Source organism: Eleutherodactylus coqui, chromosome 1, assembly GCF_035609145.1.
Source record: "Eleutherodactylus coqui strain aEleCoq1 chromosome 1, aEleCoq1.hap1, whole genome shotgun sequence".
NCBI classification, from domain to species: Eukaryota; Metazoa; Chordata; class Amphibia; order Anura; family Eleutherodactylidae; genus Eleutherodactylus; species Eleutherodactylus coqui.
The window spans coordinates 391,039,175-391,066,713 of record NC_089837.1 but is presented as its reverse complement, the minus strand read 5'-3'; the positions used below and the strand labels follow the sequence as shown (position 1 = coordinate 391,066,713).

General features: G+C 40.4%; 1 protein-coding gene across 3 annotated transcripts in view; it reads left to right on the top strand.

Moving 5' to 3' along the window:
* ARHGEF7 (Rho guanine nucleotide exchange factor 7) overlaps positions 1 to 27,322 on the top strand; it is a 105,768-nt gene extending 78,446 nt beyond the window's left edge. For all 3 annotated transcript variants that reach the window (XM_066579756.1, XM_066579773.1, XM_066579764.1), the window contains 3 exons: positions 14,447 to 14,546; positions 15,205 to 15,259; positions 19,864 to 27,322. In XM_066579756.1, the coding sequence (XP_066435853.1) occupies positions 14,447 to 14,546; positions 15,205 to 15,259; positions 19,864 to 19,986 (278 nt within the window). In that variant the 3' untranslated portion in view covers positions 19,987 to 27,322. The remainder of the gene's footprint in view (positions 1 to 14,446; positions 14,547 to 15,204; positions 15,260 to 19,863) is intronic.
* The last annotated feature ends 217 nt before the right edge of the window (positions 27,323 to 27,539 follow it).

Genomic DNA, 27,539 nt, shown 5'->3' with positions numbered 1-27,539 from the left:
CATCCCCTATAGTTACGCCAGTGTTCAAGGCCATGCTTGGTGCTGTTTATTTTCGAGTACTAGACCATCTCCTCTGCTATAGGGATTAGTGGCAAATACAGTATTGTACTACAGGAGGCAATTGTGTGTCTGATGTAAAAGCTTCATCTTGTTGAATGCACCATACTGAAGTATGTTCTGTATAGCCACTTACACAGCAGGAAATGCCAGTCAAATGTTGCCTTCAGCAACCCAAGAGGTAATGGGTAGCTAGCGAAATTTGTGAATCTGGCTTTTGATGCATCTGCAAACCTGTTCAACCCTTGCATGTAGGTTTCTAGGCAAAGGTATGGTAGGACATGGAGCTTGGCTTGAAGATCATTTGGGTTGTTTGCTTTTTTTTCTTATCACACTTTGCAGGTACAGTTTATATCCCTTGATTGTGTTTGTTGAATTTACTGCTCCTAAGGACTCATTCGCTCAGGCATACACAATTTCGGTCTATGAAATACGCAGCATTTTACTGTGTGTGTATATATGCGTATTTGGTGTGTATGCAATTTTTTTTCTTGGCACGTATATTCCTGCTTGCAAAAAAAAAAATGCAAGAAGGCCCAATTGATGTCACTCTTTCTTGTTTTAACCACAGTCTCCTACCAATATGCATAAAAACACTATGAATATATATGCAGCTGCATATTTGCTGCGTTTTTATATAGCCCAATAAAGCCTACAGGATTATTTTGGTTTATGCTGCAGACAAAATGGGGCATGCAGTGATTTTTAATTTTTAAAATACACTTGTCTGAATGACCCAAAGCAATATGCCTATGTGAATGAGCCCTTAAAAGTGGTGTCCGCAAAAAGTTATCTCCTATCCACAGGATAGATAATAACTTGCTGATCGGTGGTAGTCTGACCGCTGGGATTTCCCCACTAATTCTGATAATTCAGCCTTTGCTGTTGGATATGGCTAAGTGCTTGAACTCTACTATCTCCAGTGGTCTCATTAAAGTGGGAGGTATGTATGCAGGTCCTCCACTACCAACACGTTGGGGCTTTGTTCTCGGGATCGGTGGTGGTCCCAGAGGTCCGACTCCTACCAATAAGAAAGTGATAATTGCTATGGTGAGAATACCCCCTTCATGACCTCACTGTAAGTAGCAATAAATATGCATATGGAGCTTTTTTTTTTTAGGGTGAATGCAGACGGCTGGGTCTGTTTCCGACTGCGAGAATTCTCAGTGGGATGCCACCCGTGCCCCTCCAGTGCCCCCGCACCTACCTCCTCCAGCAACTCTCTGCTCTACGATGTGCCGGCTGCTGCTGCACATGTGCAGAGCCGGTACATCAGTGGTGACGCGGCTGTCTGCATAGGATTGCATAAACGAATGCAATCCTATAGCAGCGTGCAACGGCAGGAAATTCTGTGCGAAAGGTCACCGCGGAATTTCCGCCCGTGTGCATTCAGCCTCAGTGGTGTTTGTGAGTCATGTTTCTTTATTAATGTTAAAGGAACGCTAAGGCTGGGTTCACACAGGGTGGATTTGCCGCGGCAAATCCGCCTGCGGCCGCTAATCTCGGGTTTAGCCAGCCATGTGGACGAGATTTCTCAGAAACCTCGTCCACACGGGATGGCCAATCCGCTTCGGTAAATCTGGCTGAAACCGCGGCTGCGGCAGCCGCGGCTTCAAAAGATGCAGCATGTCTATTTACTTTTTTATTTTTTTTTATTTTCGTCGCGGCTGCGCTCTCCTCTATGGGAGTGCCGGCCGCAACAGAAAAGCAAGCGGCCGGGCCGCTTTAAAGCCGCCGCAGCTTAAACCGCGGCGGTTCTCCCAGCGCACATCTCGCGGTTTTTGCTGCGGCCAAACCACGAGATTTCCGATGGGAATCCGCCCTGTGTGAACCCAGCCTAAACCTGGCGAATGCACAACAAAATAAAAAAAATTTAAGCAACTCCTTCCTTAAAAGGGTTATCCAGCCTTTAAAAATTGATGGCCCAGCCTCAGAATAGGCACCCATATCTGCTTGGTGGGGGACGGCAACTTGTCTACACACTATTCTGTGCTGTTTAACCCGCAGATGCTGTGGTCATTCTTGACTCAGAACATCTAAGTGGTATTACAGAAAAAAGTTTTTAAAATATAAATGCTTTAAATATAAAAAAATGCATATAATTGGTATTGCCATGTCTGTAATAACCCCTACTGTAAAATACTACATTATTTAGCCAACAGGGTAAGTTCTGTGTAGTTTAAAAAAAATGTTCTGTTCATATCTCTTCCCAAAACAGGGATAAAAACTAATCAAACAGTTGTATTTAGTAAATGATACCAATAAAAACTACAAGCTATCCAGCAAAAAAGCTCTCCTGCTTTAAAAAAGAGGATTCAAAGTTTGCATTTTGTTAATTGACAAAAATTAAAAAGTGAATGAACAAAAGATAACTTTAAATCAGTTTAATATTTTGTGTGCCGCCCTTTACCTTCAAACAAGCAGCAGTTCTTCTAGGTACACTTACACACAGGTTTTAAAAGCACTCGGCAGGGCGGTTGTTTCAAATATCTTGGAGAACTGACCACAGATCTTCTGTGGATGTAGCTTGCTCAAATCCTTCTATACCTTTATGTAATTCCGGACAGACCCAATGATGTTGAGATCAGGGCTCAGTGGGGTCATATCATCACTTCCAGGACTCCATGTTCTTCTCTATGCTGAAGATAGTTCTTAATGACATTGGCTGGATATTTGGGGTTTTTGTCCTGCTGCGGAATACATTTTGGAGCCAATCCAACCCCTATTTTTGAAATAAATTCTTACTTTACAGCATTTTTACCCATAGCTGCCTAAAGTACTTACTCAGTATTGACTGCCGCCTGACTATCACTACTGTGCTTTACACAGGAGTGATATTCATTGAAGTGAATGGAGGCGGAGCAGCCTACCTGCCTCTATCCACGGTAAACAGGAGTTACTCTGAGATCGAGCGCCTCCCGTTTGCCTGGCCTGACAGTTGCTTGGTTTTTACTTCTGCTAAAAGCCAAGCAACTCCAATAGGTGAGCGATTTGAAAAATAAAAACGTCCCCCTGTTTCTGTGCCCTGTTGGCGTCCGTATGTACATGGGACAATTATCCCCCGAATTCTCCGTTTCCAGCGATTAATTCGGGTGGTAATCGCCCAGTGTAAAAGGTAGCCTTTAAACTAGTGATCCATACTAATGGCCAGAATGCATCAAGTAGTCGGAGAAGTGATGCAGCCATCTTTATCCAGGACCAGAGGGTCACTTTAAGATGACTGAAATGTGCCAAATATATACACATGTCACATAAATGAAAAATCTACAATAAAAAGTAACTTTTTCAGGAGAGGATTCCCAATTTTTAATGTGACCGTGGGGGGAGGTGAATTCTTTGCACAAATCTTTTCCATTATTGGCGTTCTACATAATGTTATGTATGATTTCTCAGTCACCTCTGTCCTGCAGATGTAAAGAAACTGTACAGTAGGCATGTGTATAAAATTATAATGGGGGAGAACCAAAACACTTTTTTTAGGTTCGGAAAAATAATCTTGTTTCATCACCAATTTTTTCACATTTGCTTTTACAACTTAATATGACGGCAAACTAAAAAAAATGTATTGTGTCTTAAAAAAGATGCCTAGTGTTAAATAAAAAGTTTAAATATTTTAAGATAGTTCAGCTCTGCTAAGCTATTAAAGGGATAGTCTCCTTTTAGAATCTTATGGCATATCCACTGGATTTGCTATAAATATCTGATAGATGCAGGCCCGACTTCTGGGACTCGTACATATGTCTAGAATTGGGGGTCTTGCATCCAGGCGGAGCATGAATGGAGAGGTGGCCACGCATGTACATGGCTGTCTCCATTCACTTCTGTGGAAATCATGGCTCGGCTGTTTTTGGAGACCCCCTTGGTCTGGGGATGGATGTCCCAGGGGTGGGCCCCATGTCGATCACACATTCACAGGATATGCCCTTAAATGTATAGGGCAATCTCCCTTTAAGGCAACAGTGCTACTGAATAAATGACATTTTCTCTCATTGGCAATCATTGTAAAATTAGTTATAACTATTTATTTAATGGCAGAGCAGAGATGTATGTATTGAAGTAGATCTTTCTCTTCATTTGTACTGCTGGCATATTAAGCCCAATTAATGCTTTAGACACCTAAGCAGAAAACATTTGTGGTGTCTAATGATGGATCAGATCTAGCAATGTGTGCCCCGTACAATGGGGCTTATTTACGAATACTGTCAGTGTTAACCCTTTCCAATCCACTGTCTGATCTCTGAAGACATTATGATTTAAGGCTGTACAGCTCCGATGTTGGAAGACGTACGGTGGAGTTCTCTTACTGTATATTGCCAGCCTCTCTGCTGTCGGAGCCTATCAAATGTGTCACCTCATGTAGTACTGGCTTTAGCCAGCAGATAGCGCCGTTGTATAATGGCAGAAAGAGTAAGCCCCCTAGGAAAACCAGGATACAAATTGGATTGGAAAAGGTTAAGCTTAAACTAGACAGTCTTTAAATGCACCAGCTTATCATTGAGTAACAAATCTGTCGCATTTTAAGACGGTGTATTATAAGTTTAAACCACTTATTAGATGGCTTGGTATAAACCATCCTTTTTCAGACAAATTGGAATAACGGTCTAAAACTCCTGATAAATGTGGTGCAAGCATGTGAGACAGTTTTCGGGTTTAATATGCACCAGAAAACATGTATTCTGAATAGTAAATAAGCCCCAATGTGCCTACAGTGTAAATGTGTCAGTCTTCCTTTTGTGGGAATACAAATGCGTGGGTAAGATATCCTGCCAGTTAAATGTCTTAACCAACCTATAAAGCTTCTTACTGATGATTGCCTGGGTTAAAGTTGTTAGTTGTGGAGCAGACTACATGTCATTGTCACATGGTACCTCCTTCAACCAAACTCGCCCAGCGAAGCTGCATTAAAGTCCTGTTGTTTCTGAGCTCCCCTATAGTATCAGTCTGACAATAATTTGTGTAGAGAATAGCTGTGATATAAGACAAGGTGAGATCCCACAAGTAGTTGTGTGGACTACTACAGTATATTCATGAGCTTGTTGACCCAGAGCACTGAAGGCAAAGTTCTTCTATTCCTGGAAATCTTTGTAATTGTTCGGAGAAACTCTATAAAATCCAGTCAGTAAACATCACACATTACAATATATTAATTGTATTTTATATGCTATATAGCGGTGTTTCCCAAACTCCAGTCCTCAGGGACCCCCAACAGGTCATGTTTTCAGGGTATCCTATGGTAAGAACCCCTGTAGCAATGTGTGAGACACCGACCATAATAGCATCACCTGTGCAATACTGAGGAAATCCTGAAAACATCACCTGTTGGGGAACACTGCTATATAGTATCTTTTAGGGTACGTTCACACAGAGTTTTGGTGCAGATTTTTCGCAGGGGAACATTTGCACCAAAATTTGCACCATTCATGCAGATTTTGAGACTAGTTTGCAGCAACTTCACTCGTGAAAGGGTGAAATCTGCTGGCGATCCGCATCAAAATGCACTACGGTGCAAATGTGCTCTTGAGATTTCCTGTTTTTTTGTTTTTTTTAAATTTATTTATTATTTATTTATTTTATTTATTTTTTTAGTTGTTACTAAATTTGTTGTATGTTTTGCCAGTCCTGTTTGAAGTTAATATTTCTGAATCTTCACTTTACTAGTAGCCTTTTTATGTCGCTCTGCAAACCTGTAGGACCTCTTGTTTATGGGGCAGTACTAAAGCTTAGCAATGCGCCTCTGAAACCGCCAAGTCCCGGGCTCTCCTTCCTTCCCGCTGCAGCACGTGTATGCTGGCCTTCATTACCAGCAGGCGCTCCATCAAACAGTTGCATTCTGGTCTAAATGTGAAATCCATAACTTCCACTACATACGTTTTATTGTATGTGGAATAAAGTTGTAGGCCAGTGCATACAGGGCCAAGTGAGTTGCAGTCACATAATGACACAACATAACAAGGGGGTCAGCTTCCTTGTGAGGAGGCCGTCAGCTAAACTCCATTTATTACATAATCTGTGATATGTCGTCACAGAAGGGAGGGGAGCAGCAAGGTTGTGACCCCATACAGCAACAAATCTTCTGCACAACTTCCAGGCCTTTGCTACAGTCACTGGATCTATGCTTAGCGGGGAAATTTGGTATTTGAAGTACTTTAGTAAATGCTTAACTCCAAGATAAGTAGAGTCAGATAATATTTAGTGTCAGGAAAGCCCCTTTTTAATTGGCTGCCATTTCTGCTTTCCAAATGCACCTGTTTGGGGTATATGTGATTTAATGGAAAGTATTAGGCCTCATGTCCACGGGCAAAAGAAGAATTAAAATCCGCAGCGGATTTTAACTCTTCTCCTGCCCGCGGATCTGCACCCCATAGGGATGCATTGACCACCCGTGGGTAGATAAATACCCGTGGATGGTCAATAAAAGTGATTTTTTTTTTTATTTTTTTTTTTAAATGGAGCATGACAAAATCTGGACCATGCTCCATTTTCGTGCGGGTCTCCCGTGGACTTCTATTGAAGCCTATGGAAGCCATCCAGATCCGCGGGAAACCTAAAATAAGAATATACTCACCTGCTCCGGATCTTCCCTTCACGGCTTCATCTTCTCTCCGTCGCAGCCGGATCTTTTTTTCTCCGGGCCGGCGCATGTGCGCGGCACGCAACCGACGTGCCATGCACATCCGCCGGGCCGAAGAAAGAAGATCCGGCCGCGACGGAGAGAAGATGAAGCCGCGGCGAAGGGAAGATCTGGAGCGTGTGAGAGGTAAGTTTATTCTTATTTTCAGCGCTCATTCAGGATTTTCCCCGTGGACATGAGGCCTTAGCATTATAGCAACATGCCAATGATCTTGTCATGTCTGCACTTTTTGTTAATGAAGGCTCATCCAGTTCTTTGGAATTCTGTTTTTTAGTAAATATTTGTATTCCCCTTGAAATAACAGGATGATGAGCCAGCATTTGTTTAACGGGTAATACAAGTATTTACTTAAAAAGGCTGTCCCAGGAAAAAAATATTGCTTTAGTTTAAATCCAGCCCATAATTAACTTTTTTTTTGTATTAACATATATTAAAAAAAATTTTTATATTTCCAGATATTCCAGGATTAGTGCTAGAATACCGCCACCTGCTGTTTCTGTTGAAGAGCACCTTGGTAAATATTCCAAGATGATCACACATGCTCAGTCTATCTTCTCTCTCTGCTACATTGCATAGAAACAAGTTGGTCTGTGGAACAATTACTGAAGTGGACACAGAATAGAAACAGCCGGGGGCGCTACTCTGATATTAGTTGTGCAATATCTGGGGATAGAAACATTTTTTTAATAAGTGTAAATATGAAAAAAAGTTTCTAATTTAAATCCAGCCCATACTTACAAACAATATTTTTTGTGGTGCAACCCCTTTTAGGCACCCTTTCACAAGGAATTCCACAGGCTACACCATCAATATCGTCTTGATGGGTGCAGATACCACTTCTGCTACCCGCACCCAAGTCAGACAGCGATACCTTGCCGCTCAACCTGCCTGATGAACGGGCTGTACATCCAAGATGATATCCTTTTAGGGGGAATGCCCACAGACGGGTTTGCATCACGCTACCCAAAGCGGAAAGCCACATGTGACTTCCGCAGTGGCAAGGTTCTATTGAAGCTAATAGCTTTCTGCCTACCAACACACACAGGCGGATCTCCGCGAGCGGAAAAACATTGCGGCATGTTCTATTTTACTGCAGATTTATGCAGAGGGAGGGCTTCATTGATATCAAAGAAACGAGACCGCGGAAATACGCTGTCACTCACTGCAACTTTTTTGTTTTGAATCCCTTCACTCCCGCGGCGTAAATCCGCGGGTGTATTCCACGCCAGGTCATAACAAACCTGCAGATACAGACCCTAAAATGCACACAGAAAACATGTCTGTCATATTTAGAAATGTAAGAAACCATAAAGAAAGGTAGAAATGGTCCACTAAATATATTTGTATATACAGAAACTTATGCTTTGTGTACTAATTATCTTAGATCTGTGCAAAGTATACATATATAGTTCTCCTCCAAAGACAAGGTAACTGCCATTTAAATAGGCACCCTGTAATTCACGGCCTCACTTCGGAAGGCATGTATCTGTTGTTGACCTTTCTGGGCTAGTTGGCACCTGTAAGAGGACAATTGCTTAATAAAAAAAGCCTGTAAACTACTCTGCAGGATGACCCTCATTTTGGAGAGTAGCAGTTTGCCTATTTTTCTAGGTAAATGTTGCCTGAAGCCTCCCTGCCCTCCTTATCCTGCATAGGGACTTCACAGGCTGCTGCAGTGCAAATACATTGCCTCTGAAATGGAAAACCAGTATAGCAGAGCTGCCACAATAAAACGTCAGGATTGTGCTTTTTATATTAAAGAAATAGTTTTAGGAAAAGTTTTTTATAGAAAGCTTTATGTATCACCTGTGGAAAAACCACCAACTTGCCATCTTCATAGACTGTGGTTTTCTTTACTAGTAATACAGGGCAAGGGCAAAATCACAACCAAATTAAAATGGGACGTATCGGACTTGCTCTGGTTATTACAGATGACAACATGCCTCTAATACTGCTCTGATTTTGTTTTTATTTTTTTACCAATTCAGTAAAACTTTGAAGGGACTCTTATTCCTGGTTTAAAAAAATAAATATATTTTTGTTGCATTTTTCTGAGTGTGAAAGCACAGTGAGAAATACAACCTGCCCTTGTGTGAGTGGGATTGCCTTGAACAGAATCAATTTTTACTAGCTAAGGTTTTTCAGACCTATGTTTTTAATCAAAAGATGTATTTACATGCTGCAAAGTACCTGAGGGAGTCACCATCTGGGACATGTACATACCTTCATAACTATGGGATTCATGCATCCAGGTATTTGTGTACCTTGTATAAGCTATTTCCTTTCACTCACAGCCCTCATTGCTTGCGGGCTAATGGGAGCCATACACCTTTAATAGCTGTCAGCCAAACACAGCTGACAACTGCCCCCCCATACACGTGTACAGTCGGATCGGCCAGGGTACATGTGTTTTCAGTAGGGAGAGGAGGGATTGAGCCACTGTAGACACTTCTAGTACCTCCTAGTGGTGGCTTATCTCTTGAGAATAAAGGATCAATATGTTGAAATTCGACATACTCTTCTTTCCAATACATCTGCTGGTAGAAGAGTCTGTATATCCCCAGACACATTAGATGGTCGGTAGGCTTGACTAACTTGTCTAAAGTATATGGCCACCTGAAGTCTTTTTCAAAGATATCCTCTTTAGAGAGACATTGATCTACAGGTTGCCAATGTAAGCTCTGTTCACGTCTGTGCTACAAAAGCCATGTAACTGTAACGACTTGTCTCGTACAATAATCCCATCAGTTTGTAATGTGGTGTGTCAAGGTTTCCATTGTCTTGCCAGCAGCATGCAGTGCAGTTCTGGCCATCGAAAGTGACCGAAAACTTGACGAATTCCCCAATGGAAACTTATAGCTTAGATCTGAACAGTCAAAATGGACACGTGAGACAGGAGTATTACTAGACAGGTTGTTTTTTTTGGTTTTTAAGCAGTTTTTAAGTGTTGTAATCCAGGGCTTTCTTTTTAACACATTAACTGCCATGTGAGTTGTATTTAACTCCCTCTAGTTTTGACCCTGGGGCCTCAAGAAACATATAGAACTCGCACATTTCTTTACCTTGGAGGCTGTGTGATCATTGTTGCACATAATTAGGGGTACAATTCAGAGATAATCATCCAGGAACACTAGGTCCACTCCAAACAAATACTTGTGGAATGACAAAAGAGTCAATTCTCAAAGTCAATAAGTATGTCATATAACTCGCTCACAGGAAACAATGAAAATTATGTTTTTCATTACATCTTGTTTTTGAAGTTTTATTCTATTTTCGTAATAAAACAGTGACCCCCAAGACATCATTTTTTAACGTAGTGTGACAGTCCAATGTGTTAAATGAGCTGTGTGGGCATAAAATAAGAAAGTCACTGTCAAAACTTCTGCAGTTCTGAATGCAGCCCACATGTATCTATCAATGTATGTGTGTCCCTCCTTGACATAGCTATGGCAACAGCCATTCTGTACATTGCTGGCTGCGTTTAGAGAACTGGAAGTTTAACCAATAGAAAACCGTTTAATGTTCCCAAGTTACTTTTCTTATTTGTGTCTAAACAGCTTTATTTTAAGTACATGAAGAATGTCTCTGGTTCAACTCTAACCTTTTTTTTAAATCTTCTCTGCCATAATCCTCGAAAGGTGTCAATGCATTATAAAGTATTCTAAACTGTTTTGAAGTGCTAAGCATTCTTTTCTTTGGTAACGTAAAGTAACAAATATTACAAAATAGTCAATGTTTCTATTTTTGTCAGTCAAGTGAAACTTTGTTTATGCAATTCTGTAACATATATACATATATAAATATACATATATCCATGTACATAAATATATATGATAAACAAGGGCATTGGATCCAAACTAGAGGTTAGTGAATGTCCTTTTTCCCTTTCCACCTTAATGACATGAACGATCACACTGTATTTCTCTGCAATATATAGTGCCCATCTCTATGTTCAGTGTTTCTGTATCTGCGGCAAAGCACATTACCCAGTGTTCAGTGGTGTGAGTAATTTCCTGTGCATCTCATCTACAGAAGAGAAAAGCCATGTCTGGTGGGACTTTGCCTTCTTAAGACTACAAAGTAAAATCCGGATGTATTTCTGAATATTGTATTGTACAGTATAATTATGCCTTGTGGTTAACTATGACATTGAAGTATTTGCTTTCTCAAAAAACTGAAAAAAGCAAAGTCGGAGAGAATGCATTTGTTATGTACAGTTGAAATAAATTTTGCCTTTGCTAGTCTGTGCCTTCAAAAGTGACTTTTTTTACTTGCTAGATATGATGGACACAGTAGAAGTAGTTCCGGTACACAGACCATGGTATTTGCTCTAGTCTCCCAGTTTTCACAACCAAGTATCTCCATATATTGATGCATATGTTCATCTATTGTCAGTTATATCTCCTATTCGGAGAACATCCAATCATCACAGTGCAGGAAATCTACATGGCACAATGGTGTCCTCATTGTAAATATAGGTATATCTTGCGGAAATCGCAGTAATTACATGACACGTGCTTCAGACATGTCCATTAAATTGCAAAGCACATCTATGAGCCATCTAAAAGTGTTTGACAAAGCACACTGGAGGTCGAAAGTCAGAAAGCTGATGGGGTTGGTCTGACTTGTATCCAGAGTGCCTAAGATGTGTTTTTATAGGGCTTCATAGAAAATGCTACATACAGGATGGCAGCTGCTTTTATGTGTGTAGGTATACTAGGAGATAGTCGTCTACCGATAATTCCTCAAAAGACAAAATTAAATATGAAACCACCTCCTAAAATACATTTGGCTTCTGCTCTGCATTGGGGCCAGACGCTAATACTTCAGGTTTCCATATTTTAAAGTTTACCTGTAAGAAAACACAGAACCATAGAGCCGAAGAGATTTAATGTTCTCATGTATCTCCAATTAAATGAACCATAGTGATTTAAAGGGTTTTCCCAAAATAGACTTATTTATCCATAGGATAGTGATAACCAGCTGATCGTTGGGCGTTTTGCCACTGAGACCCCCACAGATCACGAGAACAGGGGTTCTAGCATCCCCTAAATCTCTTCACTGCCAGTTTTCTACACCCATCTGCAGGGACGTAGAGGGTGAATGGAGTGGCAGATGCACCATTCATTTCAATGGGCCTGGTGGAAATAGATGGGTGAGAAGTCATTGTTGGAGTAAACTCTATAAATATCCACACTACTTAAGGGGCATTTCCTGGGAGTAACTTTTATCTTCTAACTACAGGGCCCTGTGTCTCCCTTTCCTCTACCGCACTGCACCCCCATCATGAATAAATTTAAATGGAGCAGCAGTCGAGCATGCATACTGCCCCTCCATTAATCTAGAATGGGCCTGATGGAGACTGTCGAGTGCTTGTACTCTTTTTCCATAAAACCCATTGAAATCAGTGGAGCAGCACTCTATATGATTGGTGCTTCGTTTAGTCTTTCTCACTGCTGGGGGTGCAGTAAGCCTGGGATACATGGGTCTCATGCTCTTGATATTCATTGGGGTCTCGACAGCAAAAGCCCCACACATCAGACTTTTGGTACTGATCCTAAGGATAGATGATGAAAGTCAATCTTGGGAATACCCCTTACATTTTAACTTCCACCCCCCTAAATAGGGTACTTATCAATGTAGAATGTGCAATTTTTGCTCTACTTTATTCAATCTTTTTTATATGCCCTAACTGACGACAGTGGTTTATGCCACCCTCAGGTATTGTGAACGTGGCGTATATTACATTTTATATCTTGGCTGCTATTGAGATCTAGACTAATGAGACTCCTTTGCAACAAGTTAATTTCCCTACAATGTAGAAATTGTGTTTTTTGCTTTTTTTGTAGGAATATGTCCTTTAGCGGTGGTCTTCCACCATAGTTCTGACCCTTGCACTAAACTATAAACCACAATAAAATAATTGAGGTTAAAGGAGCTCGTTATGTTTGACAAAGCAAAAACTAATGCAAATAACCCCAAGATGCCATTTCAAATCAACTAGACTTGGGAGAAGCAACACCCTCCCACAAGATTCTTGTACAAAGTGCTCCGTTTTATTTAACGTATCGTCACATGAATTCTATCAGTCTTTGTCTCTGAAATCTGCTATGGTGAACAAATATTGTGAAACCACGTACCATCAGTGTACCATTGTAAATGTCCTAAATTTCGTTCTAGATGTGCTCTGTCTTGGGTTTTGAGTGGGTGGTGGGGTCCAAGTTCAGTATCTTTCCCTTCTGTGATAGTTGTGTAATCACTTAAATACTTTGGGTCAAAATCAGTGTTGTTACAGTGATTCTATTCATATTCCACGCAGTTCCCACAGCTTTATTAGTACCATACTTTGATCAGTCCCATCTCTTCAATCACCTGCCTTTTCCTACAAGGTAGTAGATCATGTAACTTTTCATTTAAGTGCAGCTGCTTTGCAGTCGTCCTCTAGTCAGTTGTTTGTCAATCATCCACAAGCCAGCAGACATGCCATAGACTGAATATGCCGCAACAGGTGCATATGGAAGGTTATAAGAGGTTAATATCGCCTAGGTTCCTGCAGTTGCTTTTGGGTAGATCACATGACTTGGCCTTCAAGGTTGAGTAATAACCTTTAAAGGGGTATTCTGGAGACTGAATGAGATTTTGAAAACTTCCCTAGCATTTCCATTTGTTGCCAATATTTTAAACCTCACCTAAAAAAAATTACTGAACTTTAGTCTTTTTTTTTTTTTTTTTGCTGACCTGCATCCCAGCCAGCTTCAGAATTCCACATTGGATTTTGGTCCGTGCAAAACAACATCTCCCACAATGCCCCATTGCCAGTTACTGATGAGTGCGCATTGACTGCTATACAAGCTGTGTCGTCCTTACAGAATGTGAGGCACTTGAGCATGCCTGACCAGTAAAAACATACAGGTCGTAACTGTTGGCTACCAATGGAGAACTAAGCTGGGGAGACCACATGTAAAGCAACATCTCTGCAGCTTTCTAAAGCAACTTAGAATGTTACTTTGCAATATAGTGTTCTATCGCCTTATGAAGCTTTCACTTTGAATCGCCGGAATACCCCTTTTTAAGTTAAAAATCAAAGCCCTTTTTTGGAAAACTTGAGCGTCAGCTGCAATATTCATTTTTTTGAACTCCTTTTATAACTTTGAACTCCCTCTCCGCTTTGGCATCAAGTCACATTTGATCCATGGTCTTTTCAGCACCGAAGATGTTCTGCTGCAAACTCCAGCTTCACCATTGAGGCCCTGTGTAGTAGGCTTGTCCTTGTCAATGCATGTCAAATATTTGTGTCTATGTAATCAGAGCCAGTTTGCCACTTGTAATGATTTGTTTTGATGTTTCCTTTTTCTTATTGCCGTTTTTAGGTAAGTTTTTTTTTTTTTTAATGTAACTTGTTTGAATGTTGTAATAAGATGTACAGTCTCTAATATGTAAGCCCTGATGCTACAGGTATTGTCTGTAGCTTTTTCATAATCCTTTATGTACAATGGGGATTCACAGTCAACTACATTGCTTTTCTCTATGAAAACCACCAGTTCTGATCTCTTTAAGCACTTGTTGCTCTTTTCATCTGGCTATAAGGTAATATAGATATCTTGCTTTTGTATTTCATCAGTCTGTAGGCTTCGTAGTTGTAATTCTTGAAGACTTTCAAACTGTTGGACAACTATTTAAGCTTGAAACTTAGATGTGTAGCACATAGTATAAATGTTTTTGAGCTCTTGTTAACATTCTTCATCTTACTACATTCAGGTTCACGCAAAGAATCTGCTCCTCAGGTTTTACTTCCGGAAGAGGAGAAAATTATTGTAGAGGAAACAAGAAGCAATGGTCAGACTGTCATAGAGGAAAAGTGAGTAACTGTGTCCTACTGCTTCTCTAGTCTGCAGCTAAGAACAAAGCGATACTTCTCATGAAGGTGGTCCCAACAGACCAACATCAGTTAGATAACTAGAACCGTTCAGACTGACTCTGATGTGAATGATTAGGTTGGTGGAATTGTACACGAGAATCTTCTGCATTGATCTTTGTTATGACTTTTTTGCCTTTTGAATTTCACTTTCTTAGGCCCAATTCACACAGCCAGATTTGCATTATGGACTTGAGCGGGCGTCCGCATCAAATGCCTGCGATACCATGCAAAGTTAAAGTGGGTTTCCATGCCCACGAGCGGAAATTGACTGCGACTTTCCACTTGCAGGGGGGAAAATCGCAGAAGGCTCTATTTTGAGCCGGATTCCGTGCAGGCGGCTTCCATTGACTTCAATGCATCAGTGCATCCTGTAGCCCTTCTGCAATCATTGTGGGATCCGTGTCCTCTCCTAGCGACTGCACGGTAACATCTGTACTGCGCGTGTGCGTTGGCCAGCACATTCGCAGTACAGAAGAAAAAGCATCCAGACAGTAGGTCAGATTGTGCGTGCAAAATCAGACCCGGCCGTTTGCATTCGGCCTTTCAAAGAAAAGTGGTAGATTTTTAGTAACCCTGATCCTTTTGTATTTTTATTTAGGAGTCTTGTTGACACAGTTTATGCTCTGAAAGACGAGGTCCAAGAGCTGAGGCAGGTCTGTATACTTTGATATGCTATTTCTGCATACAGGTATCATTTTTCCAAAATTTGTTTTTAAACTGAGACTGTTAATGTAATGTACGGAGAATGTGTGTTTATTTCATTACCTCTTATGAAACTGCCTGCCCCCCTACTTCCAGTTAATATGGAAGTACATAAAAGAAACCAGTGACCTTCTATTTTGTCTGCTATATTGTATTCAGTAATGCAACCTGTCTTACACCATGCTGAAAAATTATTTCCTCCCCTTCACCCCCTTTCTGCTTCTAAAGTTGAATATATTTTTAGACCAACTTGGGCCCTTTTGACATACACACTACCGGTCAAACGGTTTACAACAACTCAATTTTTTCAGTTTTTGATATTTGCGTAGTTCAAGATCTTAAATGTCCTTTTAAATTAAAGCGTAGAACAAATAAGTTAAGGGGAATAAAAATAATGGGTTAACTTTGTTTCTTTAAAATAAATCTAGACTTTTCAGTCTTCAATATAGCCACCTCTAGCTGATATATCGACCTTGGACAATTGCGTTCAGATATTATTCAGAAATATTTTCCCAGCGCTGTTGCAGTTGAAGGTTGCTTTGCTTTCACCCTTCTGTCTAGTTCATCCCAAAGAAACTCAGTGGGGTTTAAGACAAGAAGCAGCCGGAAGGCTTCAGAGACTTAAGTAGTTCTGATGTAACCTAGAAGTATGTTTTGGATCATGTTCTTGTTGTAATATGAACCCCTGAGGAACTAGGTGTACACCAGAGGGAATTGTATGGCATATCACAATGCTGTGGTAGCCCTTTTTGTCCAGTGTGACAGTCACCCTGTGCAATGTGGCAAATCTGGATCCAGCAATAGAGCCTCATGCCATCACGCCTCCTACTCAATGTTGACAGTTGGTGTCACACACTCAGAAACCATCCTTTCACCTATTAGATGACAGACAGAATCCCTACATGATGTACCAAAGATGTCAAATTTTGGTTCATCAGTCCATAAGACATTCTTCCATTGGAAGTGCTACTTGGCCCCAAGTCGTGATTCTTTTTTTTTTCTTTTAGCAGTGGCCTTCTTACTGACACTTTACCTGTCAAACCTGCAGAAAAGTCTTGTCTTCACAGTTGAAATGGAAACTTGGTTTATTTTTCGCCTCCTTAAGCTGTTCTTGAAGATTTTGTGCTGTCAGGCACCAATCACGCAAACTGATTTTCAACTACTTGTCATCTGATTTTCTAGTGGCCCTTTTGTCTTCCAGACCTCTTCCTGTCAGTTTTCTCCAGTTTCCAAGTGCCTTTTGATGGTATAGGAAACTGTATTGACTGTCACTTTGGCTTTCTCAGAGTTAAGAGTTTGAGAGGGGGCACATTATTGGAATGCAAGAAGCTGGATTGCCCACCACCTAGGTCATTTTGACCAGATAGTAGGTGTTGAAACCAGTGGATGAGTTGGGGCACACACACAATTCAACCAGGATCATGACACCCTTGACAGACTACCAGTCGAGTGGATCGTCTGACAAGCACAAGTAGCTACAACCTTTTCGGTTTCTGTCATTCAGAGGCAGGTGGCACCATTGTTTCAGGTCCTTGTGTCTGTCCGAACCATTTATAGGCTCTTGGCTGAAGGACATTTGGTCTTATGGCGCCCAGTATGTATACTGCCTTCTGAAACTCCCACCAGAATTACTTCTGTTTGCAGTGGTGTCATGAACGACAAAACTGGACTGCTATAGGTTTTAGTTTGGGCATGGATGATGGCTGTGTTTGTTTTTGGAGACCTAGAGGTGAGCGCCTCAATCCTGCCTTTGCTGTGGAGTGACACGCTGCCCCCAATGCTGGTGCGATGGTCTGGGAGTCCTTTGCATACAACAGTTGGTCACTCCTACTAGTGGTACGAGGGAGAATGACAGCTCAGAGATATGTTCAGGACCTCCTGCAACCACATGTGTTGTCTTGTGGCTGCTTCCAAGAGGCAATTTTCTCTTAACTCAGCAGTAATGCCTCCACAACATTGCCACATGTTCTATTGGCGATAAATCTGGTGACTGGACAGGCTTTAGACCTGTATGGGACCATGTGGGATGCCAGCTTTGATAGTCCGAGTTTGCATGATATAGTGGCTTAGTTACAGCAAACGTGGTCTAATATGCTGAAGGATACCATATGGAACCTGTATGCCTCCAAGCCTGCCCGTATCACATCTTGTATCCAAGCTAGAGGCAGTACAACAGGGTACTAGAGGCTCAATGCCTCCCATATCACATCTTGTATCCAAGCTAGAGGCGGTACAACAGGGTACTAGAACCTCTGTGCCCGCCCTATCACGTCTTCCATCCAAGCTAGAGATGGTACAACAGGGTACTAGCGCCTCCATGCCTGCCCAAATCACATCTTGTATCCAAGCTAGAAGCGATACAACAAGGTACCAGAGCCTTCCTTCAAGTGTTTAGTTTTTTGCAATAAATTATCTTTTTCCTCTGATATTGTAATTACTTATATCAACGTTACAATCCCACAGAGAAAGTTTTTAATTTGATTCCGACAACTCCTCCTCGGTGCCTGATTCATTTCATAGAAAAGGAGTGTAGTTTGCAAAAAGAAAGCAAGTTATGGCTTGAAATTGTATGCAGAGCAGCTGTCCTTTGATATGTTCCTTGAAAAAAGCACTTTGGTTAAAATCTTAAATTCAGACTATTGTTGCATTTTAGGTTAAAATTTCATAATTATGTTTTTCACTAACTTTTGAACCTCTGCACCATTTCACCATTTATTTGCTGGACTTGAACTGTGTTAATGTTAGAAATTGGAAAAATTGAGCTGTTCTAAGACCTTTGACAGGTAGTGCAGATTTGTCATGGCTTTTTTACAATTGAGATGCCCATTTTGTAAATGAACCTGACATCCATTTGACTTATGGGCATGTCATGTTTTTTTTCCTCAGCGGAGTAGAATGGCACATTATGCTATACTACTTTATAAGTCAAATAGCATTTCAAAGTATGAACATGCATAAGCTAAAGGTGTACCCATTTATTAATTACCTATACTTGCATTAGGGCCCCTGCCCACTTGCATTTTTTTAACGCTGCGATATTCCTGCATTTTTTTTTTAACACAAATGTCAATGGGACTTTCTAATGTTAAAAACGCATTGCACAAAAATTGCAAAGCATCAACTTGCGACGCGTTTTTAACATTAGAAAATCCTATTGACAATCGCATTAAAAAAACGCATCAATGTCACAGCGTATAAAAACATAAGTGTGCAGGGGCCCTTAGAATTAAATGTTTCTGCAAGTTATGATAACTCTACACAATTGTCTTATTCACTGTCAAACTTTTGTTTATTTAGCCCATCTATTAGGATACCGCCACTAGACAGGCCTATTAAAATATCCAGTTGGTTTATTGACCTGCCTATCTAAACAGGATCTGTCATTTAAGAGTCTGAATCCTATATTTCCTTAGCAATCTTAAGAGTATAGTCTCAAGCGGCATAAACCTTATGCTGCCAAAACACTGCCCCCTGGCCGGGGCCAATTACTAGAAGACTTTGCTGATGCTGCCCTCTTATTGATCTCTTCAATCCGTTGGCCACACTGGGTGGATGGAGCTCCGGCTGCATGCGGTTTATGCAGTGACTGCATCCTTAAGGGCCTTTTACACACTACAATTATTGCGTAAACAACCACATGACTGAATAAACTGCCGACATTTTTGAATAAAATTACATGTGCCAATATTGGCTTTTAATCATCTGCATTTCCTCCGGGAGTTTGTTGCTCAGCTGGGTGTGTTTATGTGATGGTTATCTGGCCAGGAAGATTTCATTGTCTCCTCCCAGCAGCGTACATAATGAGTAAACAGTGTACTCATTATGTATGCAAGACAAACAAAACCCATCCTGCAGTTGCTCAAAATTCCATTCAAAGAGAAAGAATAATGATCAAACGATGGTTTTTATGTCGGCCAAAACCCAATGCTAAACATCAATTGAATGAGTAGTGCACAACTGGCAGTGTTTACACGAAACATTAATCGCTCACTTTCAGCCATTTGAACGCATTTTGAACAATAATCATTACGTGTAAAAGGGCCTTTAGGCTGGATTTACACGGGGTGGAAATCTCGCGGAATGTCTATAGCGGAACCGCTCGGAAATTCCGCAAGATTTCCACAGCTGTTTTCCTAAGGCATTTGGCGTCGGTTTTGAAAGCGGCTTATTCCGCTGGGGCCATCTTTCCCCCACAATAGAGAGAAGAGAGCCTGCAGTGGAAACGGCGATACAATTGACATGCCGCGGCTTTGAATTCCGCATGACATGTCACCTTCAACGCGGCTTAGCCGCAGTGGACTATCTGCTGTGTGTGGACAAGGTTTTTTGCAAATCTCACCCACTTTGCTGCTTAGTCTCCGGCTTAAGATTGCAAGCTGAATTTCCGTGTGCGGGAATTCCACAGCAATTCCGCCAGGTGTGAACCCAGCCTTACATTAGCTGTCTTTAAATTTGGATAGTGGTCTCTACTGAGCCTATATGGGAAGAACCTGCCTCTTCCATTGTAAAAGTCTTACTTTTTTTTTTTCTCTTACATATACACTGTCATCAACAGGATAGTAAAAAGATGAAGAAATCTTTAGAAGAAGAACAAAGAGCACGTAAGGAACTTGAAAAACTCATCAGGAAAGTCCTCAAGAACATGAATGATCCTTCATGGGATGAAACCAATTTATAATGGTGCATCCAGTGTCTTCCTTATTCCACACCTGGGATCAAACACTTGGACCTTGTGTTTTATGTGTATCCTTGTTAAACAGAAGCACTGCTAATTGAGATTTAACTGGATTGTAACATGACTCTGGGTTGTACTGTACTGAATCCATACATTGCTACCTGCCTGCAGACACATCTTTCAACAGTTGCAAATGTGAAGCTTGGGGATTGAACACTACCCGTTGGATAGCCTCTAACTTCACATGTTAATTACCTCATTTTTGCAGAAGGAGCAGTTGCTAAGAGTCTGATTACTATTTTGTACCAGGATTTTTCAGCTGGTATATAGATATGTATTCTTCTTATGTATATAGTGTTTTGAATGCATATGTAAAGGGCACTAAAACATCTTTATACTTGTTTTTCTTTCCTGGATTTCCATAATGGTCACTTGTACATATTTTAAATGGTCTATCTGCACATTGCCAGGAGAAAGATATTGGCTGTGTACCATTTACATGCTTGAGAGAGGGGGCGATTTGTTAAAATAATTTAATTGCATTATTTATGGTCATGTAAACAACCTAGGTTAAACCAAGCAAGGGAAACTAAAACCTTCTCAATGTATTAAAATGCTCACTAACAACTTGCCACCTGTGTTTATACAAATATCTATTTATTATTTGGTTTCTCTTCTAACGTGACACTGGGGGCATCTAAAGATGTATATATCTACGTGTGTTTTTGTTTTGTTTTTTTTCTTCCAATTTTTACTGTTTAACTTTCTATATACACATATAAAAGTCTTTACTGATGAATTCATTGACAAGCATATGCATTTTACTTTTCTAATTTTAACTGCAACCAATTAACTATTGAATATGAACGGGCTTTAATTTGCACTGAATTGCAATTTGTTCTAATAGAGCAATTCAAGAATGTTAAATTGATACATGTGCAAAAAGAAAACCGCTAATGCTTAAAGCGGTTTACCCAGGGCTTACAATTGCTTCACAACCACTTTGTACCTCCTGGTTGCTGCTGACCAGGTCATGTGACTGATGCAGCCAATCACTGTCCATTGCAGTGACTACTTTTATGCAGTGATTGGCTGCAGCAGTCACATGTCCTGGTCAGCAGCAACCAGGAGGTACAGAGTGGTTGTGAAGCAATTAAAGTGGTGGGAAAACCAATTTGAGTTTTATCAAAATCCAAGTACCAGCAGTCTAAGACACAGGGATCACATTGCTGCACATGGAGCAGGTTCTAACATATAAAAGGGTTGTCCAGTTTAATTTAAATGTGTTCTCAGTGTATCATGAAAAGCTGCCCAATTTCTGATTGATTTTGTGCATGAAATTCTCAGTTTTTAAGAGGTTTGCTTTCTGTTAGTAAATGGAAATGTTCCTGTGAATGTCTAGAGGTTCGTTCCCCTCCTGACTTGCGAACACGAGTGTGTGGTTAAGAATTGAATATCTAAGCTCTCTTTGGAAAAGTGCTGCCGGTGGATCAGCGGAACATGACCAGTACGGGGTTTTCAGCCACTGGATATTGGCATGAACATTTCCATTCACTCACATCAGGTGGAGGGGTCTTAAGCTTTGGACAATCCCTATTTATTAGAAGGGTTTGACTAAACTGGTCACAGAGTGTCCAGCTGCAGGAACCCTCAACAATTGGCTATAGGCCACTGACAAACTAGCGTGTTCTTCCTCCGTGTAGTCTTTTTTTTTTTTTTTTTTACAGAAACTGATAGCATACAGACCCTATGATTCTCTGTGGCAACACTACAGGCAGGAACTGCATAAAAAAATCATTGCATACACGACTCTTTTTTTACGGTCAAGAATCGTCCATTCAAATTAGCGGGGACAGAAAACAAGACAGTGCTCAGATGTCATCTGTATGCTACCTGCTGTTTATTTTGTTTGTTTGTTTTTTTAAAGATGCTGAAAAAAAATTGGGTCTGTTCAGTATTTTTATTTCCATGTGGCAAAAAAAAACAAACGATTACACGGACTGCATATAGATGACGCACAGAACTGCACGAGTGAAGAAACGGAAATGCATTTTGAATCTCTCTGACTATTCCTATCAGAATGTTTCCTCTTCTGGGATGTGTAGGTCTACAAAAATGGACTGAATACCACCATTGTGTTTTTTGCCTTTTTTTTGTTTTTGTTTTTCATCAAAAACAGGCCCAACCCATATACACTGTATATTGCATGATATAGGGGTGGGTGGAGGGATTAACTACTATATTCAAAAAAAGCTCTATAAAGTCATCTTTTCAATAAACGTGGTACTGGGTAACTTTGACATTGTATACTAACTAATCATATACCAAAAAAATCCTTTTTGCATACATTGAGCCATTAAATTCTACAGGCATGTCTGTATATACATTTGGAGATTTTCTTGCCGTAGATGGTGACAGTGCCCTACACATACGGCATAAAATGAGCCTTAAACCTAGCAAGCACTGAGCCCAAACCAGCATTTATAACTCGCAAGCAGAAGCCATTTAGCCTTTTTGTAGAGGACAATGCCACAAACTTAGGTAATACAATGGTGCCCTAATTTATTAGATCTGTATTGCAGCATTTTCATGGAGGAGGGCACTAATATGAAGTCTTCTGAGATGAGCAGTCGGATTGTCTCTTCTATTGGTTGACGTCTTCACGTCAAATGATGCAACCAACGTAGCACAGTTTTGAGACTTTGCCTCATTGCTCACTTCTTTAATGATTAGACAGCCATCTGTAGTCACTGTTTAGGTGGCAATGCTGCCTAATTGCTTACCTACTGCTTTGATTGCAAAGCCTAGTATAGAGAAATATCAAACACAAGCTAGAGGAAGATATTAGAATGATTCACTAGCCTGTAATAGCACATTGTGAGGCTTGCTCGGTTAATTGTCTAACATCTAACGAAGAGCTCTGTTTATAAAATGGTAAGCTTTGTCAGGACACAAGATCTGAACCACCTTGTCTTTTCTAGTCTGTGTTCCATACATGAGAGTTTGAAGGTTCTAATGCTGGGAGGTATTTATATATTTTCTGATAAAACAATCAGGTTCGTACATTATAAGCCATACAGGGAATTGTTCAATTTGTAATATAGCCTCATTTATGTCTATAGAAGCAGTAAAGCTGTGAAAAGCATATTCTAGCTTATATGAAAAATCCGAATTTTCAAGGTCTACTTGTAAAGTCTTACGTGATGTGTTGGTTTTGTGAAGGTTGTAAGCTTAGTTTAGCAGAACAAGGGTTGAATGCTCTTTAAAATGTGAACCACTTTTTTTTTTTTCTCTGTGCCATAAATTTGCTTAGACTAATTAATAGAGTTGAGCGAGCATACTCGTTAAGGTGATTTACCCGAGAGAGCATCGCCTTTTTTGAGTACCTGCTGGCCTCGTCCCTGAATATTTGGGGACTGCGGGGCGCGGCGGAGTGGAGAGTGAGAGATCTCTCTCTCCTTCCCGATCCTCTCCGCTCACCCGCGTGCCCCCCTCCCCGAATATTCAGGGACGAGCCAGCAGGTACTCGAAAAAGGCGATGCTCTCGAGTAAATCGCCTTAACGAGTATGCTCGCTCATCTCTACTAATTAACTTCCACTCTCCAATTCCTTTTGAACACTCATGCAAAAGTGTAGATGGAATTAGCACTGGAAAAGCATCACCCAAGCTCAAAGGAATTGACAATATGTGGTTCATTGTGAGACTGAATGAGTGACATTCAATATGGGATTTTTAGAAGATCCCCATGCATAATAATCACAATTGGTATACAGTCTGACAGCACGCCTGTGTTAAAATTCCTAAGAGTGGTGGTTAGGTGGCGTCCCTGCGTTACAGGAAATGAAGGTGTCTATGCGAATAATGGGCGAAACCTGTGTGCGGCATCCATGCCTGTTTTAAATCTGTCAATTCGGTGCAGGTCTGTCCTCAGTTGAAAGTCTCCCCCTTTTTTTTTTAATTTGTAGGAAATATTTATATAGGTTATATGCTGAACTTGGTTTGTGGCTTATTTTCGCGTACTTCTGAGAACAAGGCAATATCTTTTTGCTAGTTTTCTAAGCAGGCACCAGTTTTATAATAAGCCGTAGTAAACCATATCTAGAAATGTTGTTTCTCATTGTAACACAATAGTTTCTTCTTTTAAAAAAGTAAAATTTAAGTGTCTGATAATTTTGGATATCCGCCATGGTAATTGTTAGACCTTCACAAATCTAACTTGGATATTAGCCCTCAGTGTCTTTTGTAAGAAATCACTTTCTTCCCTCTGGCAGTAGCTGAAATCCATCACTTTCTAATTGCTACTGGAATCTGCTTTGACTGGTAAAGAAACATTCATCTGCTCTTTGAAGAGTTCCAGGGTTTCTTTAAAGTACTTTTAATGCCACTTATACTAGGAAAGCTCCATCTCAATCTAGAAGTGAACTATGCAACTACGAATCCAAAGAATCCTAATTTGCTGTAGTTGAGAACTTTTACTAGGTTATTCCTATCCAGGTAAGTATTAGATGCTGTTTTTCCAATGAGGAAGACATTTATTGGTAAGGTCTTTAGTTAAACTGTGATTTAGAGTATATCCATAAGTAAAAGGGATCATCAATACTATCCAATGGCTTCATACCTGTGGTTGTATCTTGTATTTTCTGCATTATAGCATGTAATACAATTCCCCACTTACATGTTTGGTCTATGGCAGATATCATTGTGATAGATTAAAGTGGTGTTTAAAATTGGAGTGCATTTGTGTTGTGACCCTTTTTCCTATTTGTAGCATTTTCCCCTCATGGAAGTTGGGCCTCGTTCACACAAGCGTATAACGCACACCGTATTAGCCGTCCAAAGAATCGTGGCTAACAGAAGCAATGCATTGCTATGAATACATTCAGATGGGAGAATTTTAAGCACATTAAAAAAAAAATTGCATCTTAGAATAGGACATGCGTGACTGAAATCCCGCAACTGAAATTCCCTGCTGCGTGAAAAGATAGGACCTGCCCTATCTTTGGTGCGTGATGTGCCGGAGTTATTGTTCATTCATGCTATTTTTCTCGCAGTTGGCTGCGATTTTATTTTATTTTTTTCACAGCTAAGTTCAGCATGAATTTCATGCTCATGTGAATGTGGCCTAAATGGAACTGCATCAAGCAGGCTTGAAAATACTAGTCATGGAGCCATAACTGCAATTCATAGGATAATCAGAACAGCCTCCATGCGTTCATAAGTGAACACCATTTTAGAGTTTGCATTTAGATACAATTCATATAAGAGGATTAGTAGTTTTGTAAATGTTACTGGTCTTTACAGATTCTGAATTGCAACATATAACACCACACACCCTCTGCTAACAACACACAGGCCCATAATAGCTAGTTAGGCTAGTCACATGGCCAAACTATTGTATGTCTTCATGGGTGGGAGTAGGGCGTGAGGTGTATGGGCTTCTGAGGAGGTAAAGTGCTGAACGAAAAGCCTGCGATCCAGCATCAAATCTCACTGTGTAAACGCTTTGCACGAGAGCTGACTAACTTAGGGGTGACGTCAGCGCTCGTGCAGTCGTTTGAAAGACTGTCGTCCCATGTAAAGGCTAACTTGATTTTAAGGGGTTTTCCAGGACTTAACTATTGATTACCTAACTTCAGGATAAGTAATCCAACAGTTGATTTGTCAGGGGTTCACTTGGGATCCCCGCTGTTTTGCTGGACAAGCTGTTAGTGTGGACTGCTCTGTTTACATTGCAGCAGCCCAGGTTGGGAATGCAGGCATAGCTCCCATTGAAACCAGCTCTGCTCAATTGACGTCTCTCCCTATTTGCATATAGTGATTGGGACAGCCCTAACAGGCTCCCAATTGCAATATACTGTTACGCGTTCACAGACCCCATAAGAACAACAAATTGGTCAACAGCATCTTGTCGGTTATTTTATGTATTTCTACACTGTAAATAATATGTAATTTTGGCTTTATGGCCAATGCATAACTGCAATACTCTTAACGATACCTTGAAAGATTTAAATTTTGTGCTAAGATACTTAATCGTGTTCTATTTCCTCCAAGTGTTTCAGTCCTCCAAAAACTGCCTACATACTCTAACTTAGGGGTGAAATTTAGGCTATGGTTTGTGATACTTGGTATGCATACGGTCCAGAGATGCTGGAAGTCAGAAGATAAACACGTTATACATACTGATACAATGCAGTAAAGAACAATGTGGCACATTTAGAACGCTATTTAGGCCATTTTCTGGTACGCCTCTTCATGTATCCAGCACACCGTACGTCGGGGAAAATAGAGGAATAAAGAATTATACGCCACTTTTGATTTCACCAATGTTTCAGTGATATTACACCTGTGAGTGATGTGATATCCAACTGGTTTGAATCTTTGGGGAAAGCCATTTGTAATTGGAGTAACCCAGCATGCCGTCAAGTCCTTCTGTAGTAGGCAAAAAAGAACCAAAAAGGTCTGTCCTGTATCGCTAGCCTAGCTGGTATACAAAAAGAAAAGACTATTGGTTTTACGGAATGGTGAAATAAACTGGCATGATTAAGGAGTTACAACAGGAATTCAATTTAGTTCTGGATTAGGACTTTAACCCTTTCCAATCCACTGACTGACGTCTAAAGACATTCTGATTGAAGGCTGTACAGCTCTGATGTCGGAAGATGTCCGGCAGGGTATTCTTACTGTATATTACTGGCCGCTCTGTTGTTGGGGGGGCCTCTCCAGCATGTCCCATACCGCAGTACTGGCTCTAGCCAGCAGATGGCACCATTGTATAATGGCAGAAAGAGCAAGCCCCCTAGGAAACCCTGAATCCAAAATTGGATTGCAAAGGGTTAAAATCATTTCACTGTCAGACAATAAGGCATCAGACAAGACTGGAAGAGCTCAAACGTAGACTGTTAAGAGACCTGAATTTGACCGTCTTTTTTATGTTAGTTGCATTCTTTAAGTAAACTATTAGGAATGTAAAGCCGTAATTTTGTATCTAAATTAAGCAAGTTAATATTGATGGCTTTTTGCATGGTTAGCGGGTGTCTGTCCTGCAGTGTGAGGAAACAGACTGAATGTATTATATTCCAGTACCAAGCCACCCTTAGAGATGTTCATTGCTTGTTCTACACATCTACAAAATGTTCAGTAATTTGGATGTTATACCAGTTAATTAAATGATAGATTCCCAGGGACCTGTAATACAATATATTAACTGTTCTGTGTTATGTTACTGTGGAGAGAATGCACACAGGCTTCATAATGCATACAATTTACCACAAGATTTGTATTCCACTGCTGTATATAAACCTATCCTTTATAAAATAAAACCTGTCTTGTTTTATATTATATTTTTGTCATTTTGTTCTTTTTTTCTGCCACTTAATAACCTCAGGAAAGTGATAGTAACAAAATGCAGACGTTTTGTATAAAATGTATACATAAAAATGTTGATTAGCAAATACAAAACATTAGGAGTTATGTCTGAAAAATAGTGCAGGGGAAGATTTTTTTTACTTCTGGTCTCTGAGCCTGGTATAGAATATAGATGCAGAATAGGAAAAAA